The 15049-nt window shown below is 44.7% G+C and overlaps 1 protein-coding gene across 1 annotated transcript; it reads right to left on the minus strand.

Annotated features, from left to right (window-relative positions):
• Nucleotides 1-8296: 8296 nt before the first annotated feature.
• On the minus strand, nt 8297-14701 carry LOC118717287 (cytochrome c oxidase subunit 7A-related protein, mitochondrial). The gene is made up of 3 exons (XM_036435154.2): nt 14540-14701; nt 9659-9790; nt 8297-8522 (listed from the first exon to the last, which is right to left on the minus strand). The coding sequence occupies exons 1-3, from the start codon at nt 14609-14611 to the stop codon at nt 8382-8384; spliced, it is 345 nt and encodes a 114-aa protein (XP_036291047.1). The 5' UTR covers nt 14612-14701; the 3' UTR covers nt 8297-8381.
• Between the last annotated feature and the right edge of the window lie 348 nt (nt 14702-15049).

A 15049-nucleotide genomic window follows, 5' to 3' on the forward strand; every position in this document is an offset into this window, starting at 1 on the left:
TGCCAGGGGACAGTACAGCGGGGAGGGAATGTCATTAAGGGGAAGCACCAAGGGGTTTCTCTGTGGTGATGAAGTCTGTCTCCTGGTTGGGACAGTGGCTACATGAATATATACATGGGATTAAATTGCACAGAACTGCATACACGAACACAAAAATGATGGAAATTGAGAAAAGTCTGTAGTGTAGATTAATGTATCAAATCAACATCAATTTTAATATTATACATTATATAAGATGTAACTATATGGGGAGGGAGAAGGTGAGAGGGGGGGTTCACCACACTACTATTTTTCAAACTTCCTATGAATCTATAATTTCAAAATTACAAATTTAAAGAGATATATACTTTACCTTCCCTTTGTCCCGTTTTTTTTTATTGTTTAAAGTATTACAAATAGTAGTACATATGTCTCCTTTTCCCCCCACTCACCACCTCCCATATCCCCTTACCCCACATGCCCTCCCCCCCCTCCCCCCAGTGTCTGCGTCCATTGGTTTTGCTTATAATGTATGCATAAACTGATGAACAAAAATAGATACAGAGACAAAGAAGCATTGAACGGACTGTCAAACTACAGCGGGATGGCAGGGAACAGTTGGGGGGGAGGGGGGAGAGAGCAGCCCTCCTCCCTCTTTCCGACTGGTCAGTGCCATTGGCATCACTCCCTTTCTTGGAAAGCCCTCCAGAAGCCACCCTCTGCTGCCTTCCCTTGGGTGCCTGGGCTGCATCGCCTCCCCTTACCCAGAAAGTATGAAATGACAAGGAAAAGAATCCCACTCTTAGCAGGGCCCTCGTGAAACTGCTGCAGAGCTGGGATTAGGTGACGAGGCTTTCTCCCGCGAGAGCCACAGGCCCTTGGGCTTCATCGGCAAAAATCTATTTTTTGCGTGGCCCACTGTTTGCCAGGCTTTGACATTTCCATTTAGAAGATGAATTAATTCTGAGCTGAGCCAGGAGTCCTCTCTTTTGGGAGATGTGCGAAGACTCAGGCCCTCGCAGGACGCGGGAGCATCCGTGAGACCCTGTCCCTTTCCCACGTGACAACGGGTCAGCCTTCCTGGGGGCAGGTGAGGAATCTGACGGGAACTAAGAGCTACAACAGAAAAGGTATTTTTCCCTGTGGGCTGAGGTACCATCAGCACTTTCCCCAGGCCCCATCTCCCTGGTCACAGTCTGAAAGGAGAGAGTAAGGGCCGTGCTTACCAAGGGCATCTGATCCACATGGGGGACAATCCTGGTGAGCTCACAGGCTCCGCCTGCCCCTGTTCTGAGAGAAGACGTCAGCTGTCCCTGCATCAGGGTGCAGGGAAGGCTGCCCCTCCGGACGACTGGCTGGGGCCTCCGACACAATAAACCATGTTTGCTCTGGAGGCGATGAGCAGAGCAACAAATGGTTAGGAAGCGGCCGATGGCTCCGTTACTAAAGCTGCCATTCACAGCTGCCAAAGCTGAAGTAGTTCCTGCGGGGAAACCCTCACGTTAAAATAGAAGGGAGTTCTTTTAAATTAATTACATTCTTATTAAACATTATCAAAGTTAAACACGGGGATCTGTCTGGGAGGGCGCTCATCGTTCTGAGCTCCGAAGGCCAGGGATAGGATCACCTCTCTCTGGCCTCTACTACCCAACACAGAACCTGACACACAGATTACAGAATGAGTGGTCTGTGCCACAGGATTACTGGTGGTGAAAATACCCACGTAACCCAGATCTGTGCATGGAAACGCCCCGTGGAAAGGACAACAGGGCACCTGGTAGTCCGTAAGTGAAGAAAGCAGAACTTTGGGAAGCCAGAGACGGCCCAGGGCACTCGGGAGACTTCAAGACCCAGCCCAAGAGCAGCCAGGCTGGCAGACGGCACTAGGGAGGCCCAGGCCCACACTGCTGGTGGGGATGAAGCTTGAGCATGACCGTGTTCGCCAGGGGAGTGAGTCTGCCCCTTCTGTTTTCCGCGGCATCTGGCCCGATCCCAGGGACATTCTTCTGGGCCCAGAGCACAGCATGGAGCTCTGCAAAGACCAGCAAGTGTCCCCACCACACACTCACGTTCCCAAGACACGTACATAAGCAAGGGGAGAGTCAGCCCCTCTGACCGCTGGCCAGACCTGGAGCTGGAAAAAGCCCCTCACCCTGCCCTACCTCCTTGATGAACTCTGGATTGACTTGTTAGTTGCAACACACTCCACCCATAATCACTCAGAAAAATGGAAAGAAAAAAACATGCTGGGTAACAAGGTTCAGTAAATCCTACGGCAGGGACACAGAACCTTGTCCCACCGTTCTCCCCAGCCCGCCTGAGGGAATGCAGACTCCTTCAGGAGACGGGGGCTGCAGACAGGCCCAGGTGAGGACTCTGGCCCTTCGCCCCGCAGGAGGAAGGCCACCCACTCCGGAGGCATGAGGCTCAGGGGCAGCGAGGTCACGGTTACCGTGAAGGGCAGCACACGCACCTCCTGACCCACCAGGTCCTCCGCTCCCTAAGGCCTGCCCACGCTGGCCTGGGCTGGGTGGGGGACCATTCCCTAGCTCCCGTGGCCACGGGACATGTCTTTGCAAGTCGCACATCCTGCCCTACCCCAGCCTCCCTGCTGCAGTCTCGGCCCACTTCCTCTGGCACGGCGCCTTCCGATACTCCGAGAACAGGGTCCGACTTCGGGAGAGATGGGCAGACACGTACAGAGATAAACCGATTTTCCAAATGACCGTTTCTTCAAGGGGACACGAATCCAGGAGAGGGGGGAACGGACACCACGCAAAAAAACACAGGCCCTTCTGTGTGACTCTAATTGGAATGACAACCAACTGAAAACAACTGAATGTTGGTTCATGAAAGGTTAATGAGATTCATGCTTTGAAGATGCAGAATGCAACACGGACGTAGCCCGAAACACATTTCTAACCTTCATTCTCTTTAATTATTCGGTCAGAATAATTTCCCAAGAGCAGTTTTAGTCTCTGGGTGGTTTTAATTAAATACCACTGAACTTTAAGTTAACATCAACGCCTTCAGCTGCAACTCAATTGTCAGATTAACCTGCTGTCTAACACGGGGGTTGCCGTGGCCTAAGCCGGGGTGTGGTGGGGGAGGGGAAGGTGGGCACGGAGCCTGACAGGTACGCACCGATTCTGGAACATTCCCCATCCTTCCCCGACCTCTCCAGTGGCCAGGAATGTCTGTGACCTGTCACAACCTCACTAAAGACAGAGGCCGAGGCTGAGCTGGGCAACCACCCTGCCTCCTTCCTTGTCCTCCCCCACGGTCCTGGGCTCCGGCTCCATTCTCTCATCAATTTCCACATAAGCCTGGCACAACCAGACCCTGCAGTGAGCCCAGGGCCAGCAGACCCCTGCCCCAGCGCCCCTCTCTATTCTTGCCTACCCGCCTTCTTCCCCCTTCGCTCCCTCCCCTTCGCAGTGCTGGAATCTGTCCAGAGCCCTGGCTCCCAATCCTGCCGGACGAGGTGCCCTCAGGAAACACCCCTATCTTCTGAGCTGACTTCTGGCCCTCCACCCAGCCCCCAGGTCTCTGCCTCACTCCTTTTCTGCCTTTGAAAACCAAGGTTCCTGCTTTATCCGTTGGATTTCACAGCTGTACCGAGACCCTTTTGCAACGAGTTTCTGCTTCTTCCTGAAACATTTCTCCCAGCCTGGGGCAGCTTCCCTCAGAATGAGGTATTTGAAGTTGGCAGAGTCTAATCTACCTAGTGCGTGTTGGGCAATGTGAAGGACCTGTACTTTGGCCCTGAGGTACAGCCTCGTGAGGATGACAAAGCTTCGTGTCAAAGGCAAGGTCAGGGCAAGAAAACACATGACTCTGGGAGGGATGAATTAGCACTCGAGGAAAAAGTGTTATCTAAAGAATGCCATTCCCAGCCCTCTGCTTAACTTTTCCCTGGAAAGCAGCTCTAACACTCTGCACCCTGAGCAACAAGCACATCTGGCCTCAGCCTGCCCATCCAGGACATCCTGCAGCACACAGCACCTGCGCGCCTGCTTACCTCGGGCCAGGAGTCCTGCTGAAGCTCATCAAGTGAAGGCTGCTGACGGCAGGAGATGCAGATGACCCATCTGCTCTACACCACCTCGCAGGGTGGCTGAGTCACCACAGTTGCTCTGTTCAAGTCACGAGAGCAAGGTCAGCTGATGCCGTCCTCACAACCATGAGGGTACACCCCTACAGCCAAGGTGCACATTTTTCAGAAGAGAATCCACAGCCATAAAACACCCCCCCCCCCGCCCCCACACCACCACCACCCACATCTACCCAGGGGAGTGAGGTAACCAAACCCCATCCATCCCAAGGAGCTCCCCAAGGGAAGGGAAGGGATACAACAGTAAAATTGCTCTGTAACAAGAAAGTTTCTCAGCCAAATGACTTACGAACCCTAAGAGATGAGGGACACCCTAAATAGGACCTAAAGTATTTTTTTACTTTAATATTTAAAAATAACATTTAGTTTTGAAATAGAGTGCTTGCTTTTAGGGCAAAGGCATCTGATTCATCTTTGGGTCCCAGCACTTGGTAGTACGTGTTTTTGCACTAACTAAATATCTGAAAGCAGCAGAGCCTACTGGCTGGCTGGCTTTGATTTATATACTTTTTATAGGGGATCCTTGATGACCAGGAGTCAGAGGGACCCTAGAACACCAAGGATGACAGTACCCCACTTCTCAACTAACCTGCCATGAGCAGTCTTTGGTGATAGATTACAGTGATCCAACCCAGGATATGTGCAGTCAAATGTCAAATAAATGTATTAAATCACTGGGACCAGACAGTATCTGAATTTCTAAGCAATCAATCACTATGGCCCCTGGTGTATCCTCTAGCTATGGAAGATCAATGGGCCAGAAAGTCGGGCAGCCTGCTCACAAAAAGGAGAAAAAGTATATAAATCAAAGCCAGCCCGCCAGTATTACAAGTCACTCCCACCCTCACGCTGACATTGATAGCCTCACACCAGAGTCACACTGGATGAGGGCCGGAAGGAGAAGGAAAGTTAGAACCTGAAAGGGCATCTGCTGACAGAGAAAACAAAGAACAAATAAGAAAGTATGGCAAAGAAGCCATTGGCAGCCTTCCTTGCTTTTGTACACCCTAAAGAATTTTGAAAATCTTTGTGTAGCCTTTTGCATATGAAGTTTAACTAAAACCTTTCATTATAAGTGGAAATAGCTGCACAGAGTAGTTTCTGCTGAATCATAAATAAGGGCTTAAACTATTAAGTCGTAATCACCTTGTCCCAGAGGCAATCCTTGCGAGGCCCAACTGCGCCTGGGTGCTGGGGCATCCCCCTTCTGCACAGGCTGGCTCCAGAGTTTCTGGGACCTGCGATCAGAAGCAGTTTGGCTCAGAGAAGTCAGCAGAGACTGATCCTGAGGAAGGCAGCAGATGGACCGAGGACATTAATGGCACTTTCAAAAGGACCTGGACACTAGTGGGCAAGGTACATGAATAGACAGTTGACAACAAAAAATAAATAAATAAAATAAAACTTACCTTTAGATTTTTTAAGAATAAATTTTAAATAAAAGGAAGATATTCAACACCACAAATTTCAATAGGAAGGCAATTCAAACCAAAGGAATTTTGTCACTTACCAGGTTGGCAAAGAGGGAGAGCAGGCACTCCCATCATGGCTAGACAGGGGATGCATATTCTCTAGAAGTCTCACTTCTAGAAATGTCCTTACAAATATACTCAGTAATATAAAAAATGACAAAAAGATTATACATTAAAGGCGTGCTTAAAAAGCAAAAAAGACTAAATAACCATCAAAGGAGACTAATTAAATAAACTTTGACATATTCATAAAATAGAACATAATGCATAAAAATAAACCAGAGAATAACTGTGAATAGCAAGAATGGATAGTGCCATTTGGGCAAAAATATAAATTTTTAACTGCTGTAATACATATAGAAAATTTCTGCATGAAATTAAACTTTGCATACATAATTTTAAATTCACAGATTATCTACATAAGTAAAAAACGGGTAATTTGTCAGTTTTGTAACATATGCCTTTATTATGTAACAAACTTTCAGTTTTAACAGATACCCCTTCGTCTAAATTAGTCCGTTATGTTGAGGTTTTACTGTATTTATATGAAATGCCCAGAGAGAAAAAATCTAGAGACAGAAAATAGACTAGTGGTTGCCTAGGGCTAGAAGGTAGGGCGGGGAAGGGAAGTGACTGCTAATGGGACACAGTTTTCTCTTAAGGGAATAAAAATGTTCTAAAACTGATTTGTGTCAATGGTAGCACAACTCTGAATTTAAGAAAACCCACTGAATTATAGACTTTTGTTGTTGTCAGTCCTCACCAGAGGACATTTTTTTCCATTTCCTTTTAGAGTGGAAGGTAGAAAGGGGGAAAGAGAGAGAAACATTGATGTGAGAAACCGACTGGTTGCCTCCCACATGCTCCCCTACTGGGGCCAGGAATCTAACCACTTTGGTGCATGGGCCCACACTCTCACCACTGCTCAGGGCTGGACTGTACACTTTAAAAGGTGAATTGTATGGTATGTGAATTATATCACAAAACTGTTATTTTAAAAAACATAACTACAAAGGATACATTATTAAGATACCTGGGGAAAATTAGAGACTCTATATTAGATATCAGTATTGATATCAATGTTAAAGTGGGTGTGACACTGAGTTATATTCTTACTCTTAGCAGATACTGGCCAAAGTATTTATGGCTAAATCATCATAATTCTATAGCTTAATCTTAAATGACTTAGCAAAAACCAAATGTCTATGTACATACATTCATTGTGTGCCTGTGCTTTGAGAAAACAAGAAAAAGCAAAAATGGCAATATATTGATAACAGATGGTCCAAGTGAAGGATGTATGGGTTTATTTTGTACTATCCTTACAATGTTTTTGTCATCTGAAATTTTTCAAAATAAAAATTTGGGAGAAATATCAAAGAATGAAGTTTAGGCTTATACAGACAAATAACTACGTAGACATTAGAAATGCTATTGTTATAAACACAATATTTTACTGTTAGTAAGAAATCACTATTCTTTGTTATGGCAAGATACAGATCACCACTAATAATAATAAAAGGATAATATGCTAATTTGACCGGACAGCCAGATGGGCGTCATTCTGGACATCCTTCTGGACGAAGCCACAGCGGTGGGGCCAAGACAGAGGTGGTTATGGGTGATCAGGCAGGCAGGAGAGCAGTTAGAAGCCAGCGGTCCCAGATTGTAAGAGGGTTCAGGCCAGGCTGAGGGGATGGACACACACACCTGTACACTAATTTTGTGCACTGGGACTCTAGGATATAATAAAATTCCACCTTTTTTCAGCATTAATATAGGGTGTGCGAGTCCACCTTCTGTGATAGGACAGGAAATTAATGTCTAAATGAACTGTGTGTAACAGGCACATTTCACAAAAGGGCAAGCAGGTTTCCTAGACAGCATATGGTAATCATCAATATATAGTTAGCCTTCTATTACTTGAATTTGAGGAACTATTTTGTAAAGATTATCTGGTACCAAATTAAAAAGAAAGAAATTAAGACTCAGGTTTAAGATGCGTCTGGTGTTCTAAAATTTTTCTGAAAGATCATTTAAAAAACTTCAAACTTCAGGTTTTTCATTCATGTATTTATTCCACAATCAAAATAAATCATAATTTAAAAATCATAACGTTTTTAAAAGGTAAAGGAGACTCTGTGCCACAGTTTCATTAATAAAACAGACAATGATCTAAAATGCAACACTAAACAGGTGTTCTATTCCCATGGTGGAATAAATACATAATAATTACACATGAAATTTCACTAAGATCTGGGATGAGGCAAATAACCCTTTGAAACAAACTGCCCCATGAATAGAGGCATGCTGCAAACAATTTCTATTAACATTTTACTGCAAGATGGAAAAACCCCCAAGGAAACTACAGACACAATATTCCATTTCATGCACCTGGCCTTGGCTTTTGTCTTCCTTCCTCAAACACATCCAAATCCAGAAAGGTTTCCGCACCCCATGCTCAAAAAGGCCACCAGGAGTCCCCACGGACCTGAGCACAGACCGCAGTTAATGAGTCTGAAGGCAACCTTCATCCAGAACCTCCCGGGAAATCAAGAGCCAAACTGGTAGAGCAGCAGCATTTCTGTGAGCAATCGTTTTAACTGTCAAATGAGCTCCGACAGGCAATGTGCATTTCATAAACAAACCAAAATACTGTCTTAATTCTCTTCTAATTTTCTCTTGCAAAATGTTAAGTAGACCATTCAAGTAAAAAAAAAAAAAAAAAAAAAAAAAAAAAATTTTTTTTTTTTTTTACAGAAACAAAAATTCAAAGGGTTTATGCCAAAAAGCAAACCAGTCTTTTGCAGCCTAGCTCATTTATTTCTGGGCTGAGAAGCCATGTAGAGGGCGATGAGGCAGTAGATGGTCCCTCCCAACGTCAGTGCCATGGTGGTCCGGTAAAGCATTTGGTCAGGCAGGCCTCGTTTCAGGTGGATGGGCACTCCATCAGATTTCTTCAAAGAAAAAATTATCAAGGACATGGTTAGTAAGAAAAAGATTTCTAATTTAGGCTAGTAAAGAACAAATGTCTCTACTCTATGACTAACCCACTACAGTGGAAAAAGCCCTAACCATTAAAATGCTAATTGAAATGCTAGTATATTTTCTTATAAATGTAACTAAAGCTTGTGAATCCAAAATCATTCTCCAAAACACAGCCTCAGGAATGTGCATGCAACAAGTTCCAAATTTCTAAGGAATTTATGATATTGCTTAAATAAGAAAGAAGCACTGGTGAATTTTAAGACATAAAGATAACCAGCAGCTCACGTAAGAGCTATAGGCACAAGAAACGCTCTACATTTACTTTGACTCCCTGATCACTGGTGGATGGAGTCTGTGCACACCAGGTCAGTTAATAGGTTCAATTATCTTTTTTTATTCAGACACCTTCTTTCCATTAAGGTGTGTCAAATCCATTTAATAATGAGACTCCACAAAATGTTTAATCCATTATTTTGCAGTCTCCAAAATCCCTCCCCACTGCAACTCAAGACCCCCAATCTGCTCAAGACAGACTTATCAGCCCTTGCCAGCTTGCTCAGTGGTTAGAGCATCGGCCTGACAACCGAAGGGTCTCAGATTCAAGTTCCTGGCACCAGAGGCAACCAATCAATGTGTCTCAGAAGGATGTTTCTCTCTCTCTTTCTCTCCTGATACTCCCTCCCTTTCACTCTCTCTAAAAAAATCAGTGGAAAAAATATCCTCGGGTGAAGATTAACAAAAACACACACACACATAAAAAAAGCAATTAAAGAAAACTCAATGCCAAAAGTCACTGCATGTGTCACAAAGCAAATATATACTGGATTATTCACTGTTCATACATTATACATGCTGTTTCCTCCATCCAATATATGCAATTTAAAAACCTACATACCCTCAAATACTGATAAGGAAATTAATCACCCTCTCATCAGATTCTACCTACACTGAGTTCTGTTAGTTTACGGCTCAAATAATATAAAAATAATTTTATTTAAAGAAAAAGAGAGAGGGGGGGTAGTAAACTAGATTAACACTTGGTTTCATAGGTTTTTTTAAAACCTATTTATTTCACAAGCTTCTTTGTTCGAGTGCCTTCTCTCACCTGGAAAAACTTCTGTAGCTCCGGAACTTTGTTTTTCCCAGCATAATCATATGTAGGGTAATCGGAAGTCAGCTTAGTTGGTGTGGCAAATATGATAGGCGGTGCTTCTGTGGAAACCACAGGCTTTAATCCCTGCAGGAAAAAAGGAAGAGTACGTGTGGGCAGGTGAACAAGCCTTCCAAGAAGCAGGCTGTGTGAACAGGGGAGGCAGCCATTCAGCCATGAGAGGGAAGGAAAGCCCTCTCACTATGCATTACAAGGCCTTTAATTTTTTAAGTGTAAGGTTTAAAGTCCTTAAACTTTCAACAAAACACCCTAGTCCACTTTGCCAGAGCAACCTGTCAAGCAGCCCTGGCCATGAAGAAGGGAGAGAAGAGAGGGGGACACAGGGAGAGAGGAGCCAACAACAAAGGCCCGTTCTAGAAATAACTATTGTGTCTATCTTATCAAACCAGTAAAGCATTTATAATCTGTACGAACTCTGGTTTCAAGAAAGAGCTGGCTGTCCCTTTTCTTCTCCTGGTGAGCTGATATACCAATATGGAATCTCTAACCCCAGAAAGGACCCAGATTCTTTTCAGACACACAGCACAAAAATATCTCAATCTGGAAGAAACTTCAATGGTAAGAGATGTCTTTCAGTACCAGAAAGCAAACACAAAACAAAATAGAGTAAATTTTTTTAAAACTTTAGTTTTATAAAAACAAAAAGGAAACCTCAGTGTGACATGTGTGACATGTGTATGATGTAACAGATGTAACAGTACCTACCACCGAAAGGACTGCATGAGATAATCAATATATGCCTAACGTAGTGTGTCTGCACCCACGCGTATTCAATAAATATAAACTGAGCGAGGTTTGGGGTTAGCACAGGTTACTGTTTGTAGCTCCCTCAGCCACATAGGTAAAGGAAGGACAAACCCACAGGCTTAAAAAAAACCGAAGGGGAAAGAAAAAAAGTACTGATTCATGTTATAACACCAACTAACCTTGAAAATACTGCACCTAGTAAAAGGAGCCAGTCATAAAAGCCGAAATTATGATCCCATTCAGTGGCAGATATAGAGACAGTTCTCCAAAATAACCTGCAGATTAAAATTAGGAACTTAAGAGTTCCAAATCAATAAATTCACTTCCTTTTATATTAAATTCTAACCAGGAAATATAAAAATTTAAAGTTAGAAAGTAGTGTTCAAGTTCAGCCTCTTCCATTTTACAGATGAAAATGAAAACCCTTTGCCCAAAATTAATAAAATACAGTTGTTAGACCCCTGGTTCCTGATCTCTAAAAAAACAAACAAACTTAAATTTACCTATAATTGACAAAACCTATTTAAAAAGCAAATATTGAAAAACTCTATGTTACTCCCACCAGGCAGGCATTAGGATCAATAGGGCAACAAAACAGTATTAGAATAAACTTGGCTTCTATAAATGGGGCTGAATCATGGCCTTTATTCTGTATTCCATTTACTCATTCACATACATTACTGAGCACTTACTAAAAATACAAAATGTGCCCTAACCGGTTTGGCTCAGTGATAGAGCGTCGGTCTGCGGTCTTCGGACTGCGGACTGAAAGGTCCCGGGTTCAATTCCAGTCAAGGGCATGTACCTTGGTTGCAGGCACATCCCCAGAAGGGGGAGTGCAGGAGGTGGCTGATCGATGTTTCTCTCTTATTGATGTTTCTAACTATCTCCCTCCCTTCCTCTCTGTAAAAAATAAATAAAACATGTTTTAAAAAATAAATAAAAATACACAATAAGGCAGATACAATTTCTGCTATTATGGATATTCATGTTATGAAATAACAGTAGTAATATCTGAGCCCTTGTTATGTGTCCAGCATCCTGATAATTTAAACATTTTATATGCATCGTTTCACTTAATCCTGACAGCAACCCTAGAGAGATGATGTTACTATTCCTTTTTTTTTTTTCTTTTTCTTTTTTAACCGAGGAGAAAACTGCATTGGAGAGGATAACTTGCCTGAGATTACCTAGCAAAGAGACAGAGCTAAGTGTCAAAACTCAAGCCTCTCTCAAGTATAGAACCTGGATTTTAAGTATTTCCCTACCTGCCCCAGTCACTGCCCCTCAACAATGATCCCTTTAAAGAGAAAGTTCGGTCAGTGTGCTGTTAGCCTACATTTGGCAAATAACACTCTCAAACAGAGACTCAAAAGGCGTCTGGGATGGGAAGCGGGGATCCTATCTACAAGGCTTAAAAGGGTCCTTCTTTGAAACAGGAGAATTTTATACACTCCCTTTATTCTGTAAGCAATTTGCATTTTCTCCTAATGATCATTTCCCCTTGAGTGCAAAAATTAAAAAACCCTTCCTACTAAGCATCTCCAAAAATGGTTTTAAATTAAATTCATGTTTTGACAGGACTAATGTGAAAGCACTTTAATACCTAATTGCTTTGTTTGTTCACTCACCAACAACAGCCAAGTTTTTGAACAATACCATCTGAAAAGAGTACTAACCATCTTAACAATTTTAAATAACTTCATATTTCCATTTATAATACTGTAAAAGTTTAGAATATTGAGTTGTAAAGTTATCTATCATCCCATTATCTTATCCCATCAATTATTATAATTGTATATTCTCTAAGCTCTTTTCACAGGCATATTTTGAAATGTTTCCCTGTGATTGAGACTAAAAACAAGTTTCAACCCAGTATCTCAAGTCCTTTATTTCTAACTTTAAATTAGGTATCACTACCTCCGTTTCCCTGACACCTCACATTCCACTTTCCAAAATTCGTTTCTCTCAAGTCTACTTAGGAGGCCCTGGTTCTGTGGAAAGCATCACCATTCTCCAATTTCCCAATCATCTCAGATTCCTCTCTCCTCGTCCCTAAAATCTCCCTCATGGGTGGCTAAGTCCTTATCATCCAGACCTCTGACTCCTCCATCCCTGGCCCTGGTCTCTCCCAGTCAGATTATGTTTTCAAAGCACAGCTCTGGTCATCCTTGCTCCTCCGTAAACCTTTCATGAAACTACGGGCAAGAAGCATGTCTTTGTTTCTGGCTAAGATTCTATCACAACTTTCTGCATTAAGTTGCTTTGTAAATGCCTACTCATTTCTCACAAAATTAAGTCCTACCATCCTAGACCCTTCATGATCTACCTCCAACCACCACAGCCAAACTTACTCAATGATTTCCCCAGCTTGACCCCTCCCCTCCATCACTCTCAGTCACCTTTACCTAATATATCATTCTGCCAGCTTAAATAGGAGAGGAATTGCTACTAGTAAGTCATACGGTAAAATTAAGTTTACTTTTTAAGAAACCGCCAAACTGCTTCCCAAACTGGCTACACCATTTTATGTTCCCAACAGCAAGGGGGTTCCAGTTTCTCCACGTTCTCGCCAACACCTGATGTCTGTCTTCTTGATTCTCACAGGTGTAAAATGGAGTCTCATTTGCAGTTCCCTAATGACTAAGGATGTTGATCATCTTTCCACATGTTTATTGGCCCCAATTTTAGTGGCACCACATGTGAAAGTGAGGAAAATGTTTTTCAATCCACCACTGGAAAATAAAATGCTTGCCATCGAGACGATGTATAAATCTGGAGAGCACTGTTGTTAAGAGAACCAGCATTCCACATTAGGCTACTCCATGCTTGTCCAGTTATTCGACGCACTTTACCTAATACTGAAAGTGACAAACGTCTACATTTCCCATTGTGTCAATATTCCAAAGAAAGGAAAAATGTAAGGACTCCTCTAATTACGGAAATCAGAACATCTGGTTTGCGAATGCCTGTCACAGATCATTCTGAAATCTACAGATCATACAAAGCTTACATGGTATCACTAATCTTAGATTGAAGTCATCCTTCAACACCACACACACACACACACAACTCTGGGCAAGCTGCAGTGTCCCACAGGAAAAGGGGGAGGTGAACAATGGAGCATCTTTACACCCCACCTGGGTCCCCTACTATTCCAGTCGTTTGCCAACGGCATGTCTTATCGATTCTTCCCACACCACTCCACGAGGATGAGATGAAGATGAGGCTAGCTCAGGCTCAGCTTTTGGAGAACAGCTACCGCTCACCCAGTGCCCACCCCCCTGCCCAGGACTCCCAGTCTCCTCCAACACGCCTCGTGCAATCTGCACTACAGCCGCCCTGGAGGACACTGAGCTCACCACAAAGCAACTTGGTCCATCATAAGACAAAGCAGCAAAGCCAGGATTGTATGGCACAGATGCAGAATACGGGACTCCAAAGTCCCTCCTTTCTACAACACGAGCTGAGACTGAAACTCTTCCAATGGACAAAATCTGAATGAAATCAGGCCGCTCAAACGAATAGGCATCTGCCAGCCATTCTACAATTGGAGCTCGTGGCATGTAACTACCCAGACTCACCCACACACTTCAAGTCTCCCAAAGCTGATCACACAGCCTCTCCTGGCCCTACAGATTATCCCGGTGCCCTCAAGCCACCTCCCCCATCCCGAGCTTGGATGAGACTGCGGCAGGAGACACCAACGGGCCACCTTCCAAAGGACAGGGCCCAACTTCGGGTTCGGCAGGTCTCACATTCTGGGTTCCGCCGACCCCACGAGACAGACACCCCACGAGTCACCAGCAACGAGTCCGGGGTCACCTTGACCCCTGCAAGAGTGACAGGCCCAACTCCTGGCCGGGCCAGCTCCGCCAGGGGAGCATCTGCAGAGCGAGGAGCCTCCAAGGCCGCTGCAAGCAGGTGCGGAGAGGCGCCGGGAGTTAAACGGGGAGAATGAACCCAAACCGCTGGCAGAAGCCATGCCCGGCTCCGGCGCCGCGACGGACCGGCGCACAGGCTCCGGCGGCCATTTCTCCCTCCGAGCCGGCGCGGGGCTACCCGTACCTGCGGGCTATAGGCATGGGAAGCCCATGCCCCAACCAAATTCTGCGTGAAGCCGCTAAACTTGTAGTACATGACGCCCAGTGTCCCGCTACTCGCAGCCGCTGCCCGCGCGACCGCCACAAGGAAGGACCCTGCCTTCCGGGAGTCGGCCCCCTAAGGCTCAGCCCAAAGACCCTGCGCCAAGAGACGGGTTGTCCAAAGATCGCCTAACTCAAAATATGCCCTTTTAAGCCACATAAAGGAAGAATCCGGGTTCTAAAGGCCAAGAAAGGCATGATCATCTCTAGGAGAGCGCGGAGCGCTGCTATATCTGTGTTTGTAGAAAATACGAGTTTTCCTCTTCCCCAAATTTTGATTCGGGCACTGGTAAGACGCTCTATGAAGTGCGCAAGCGCCCCGCGGTCCAGGCCGGAGGCAGAGGGACTTGCCAGGGTGAAAGTAGGGCGGGCTCTGGGCGGGGCCTAGGGCTAGAGGGGCGGGGCCTGGAGCGAGAGGGGCGGGGCGAAGTGG

Source organism: Pipistrellus kuhlii, unplaced genomic scaffold (genome assembly GCF_014108245.1).
Source record: "Pipistrellus kuhlii isolate mPipKuh1 unplaced genomic scaffold, mPipKuh1.p scaffold_m20_p_13, whole genome shotgun sequence".
Lineage (NCBI taxonomy): Eukaryota > Metazoa > Chordata > Mammalia > Chiroptera > Vespertilionidae > Pipistrellus > Pipistrellus kuhlii.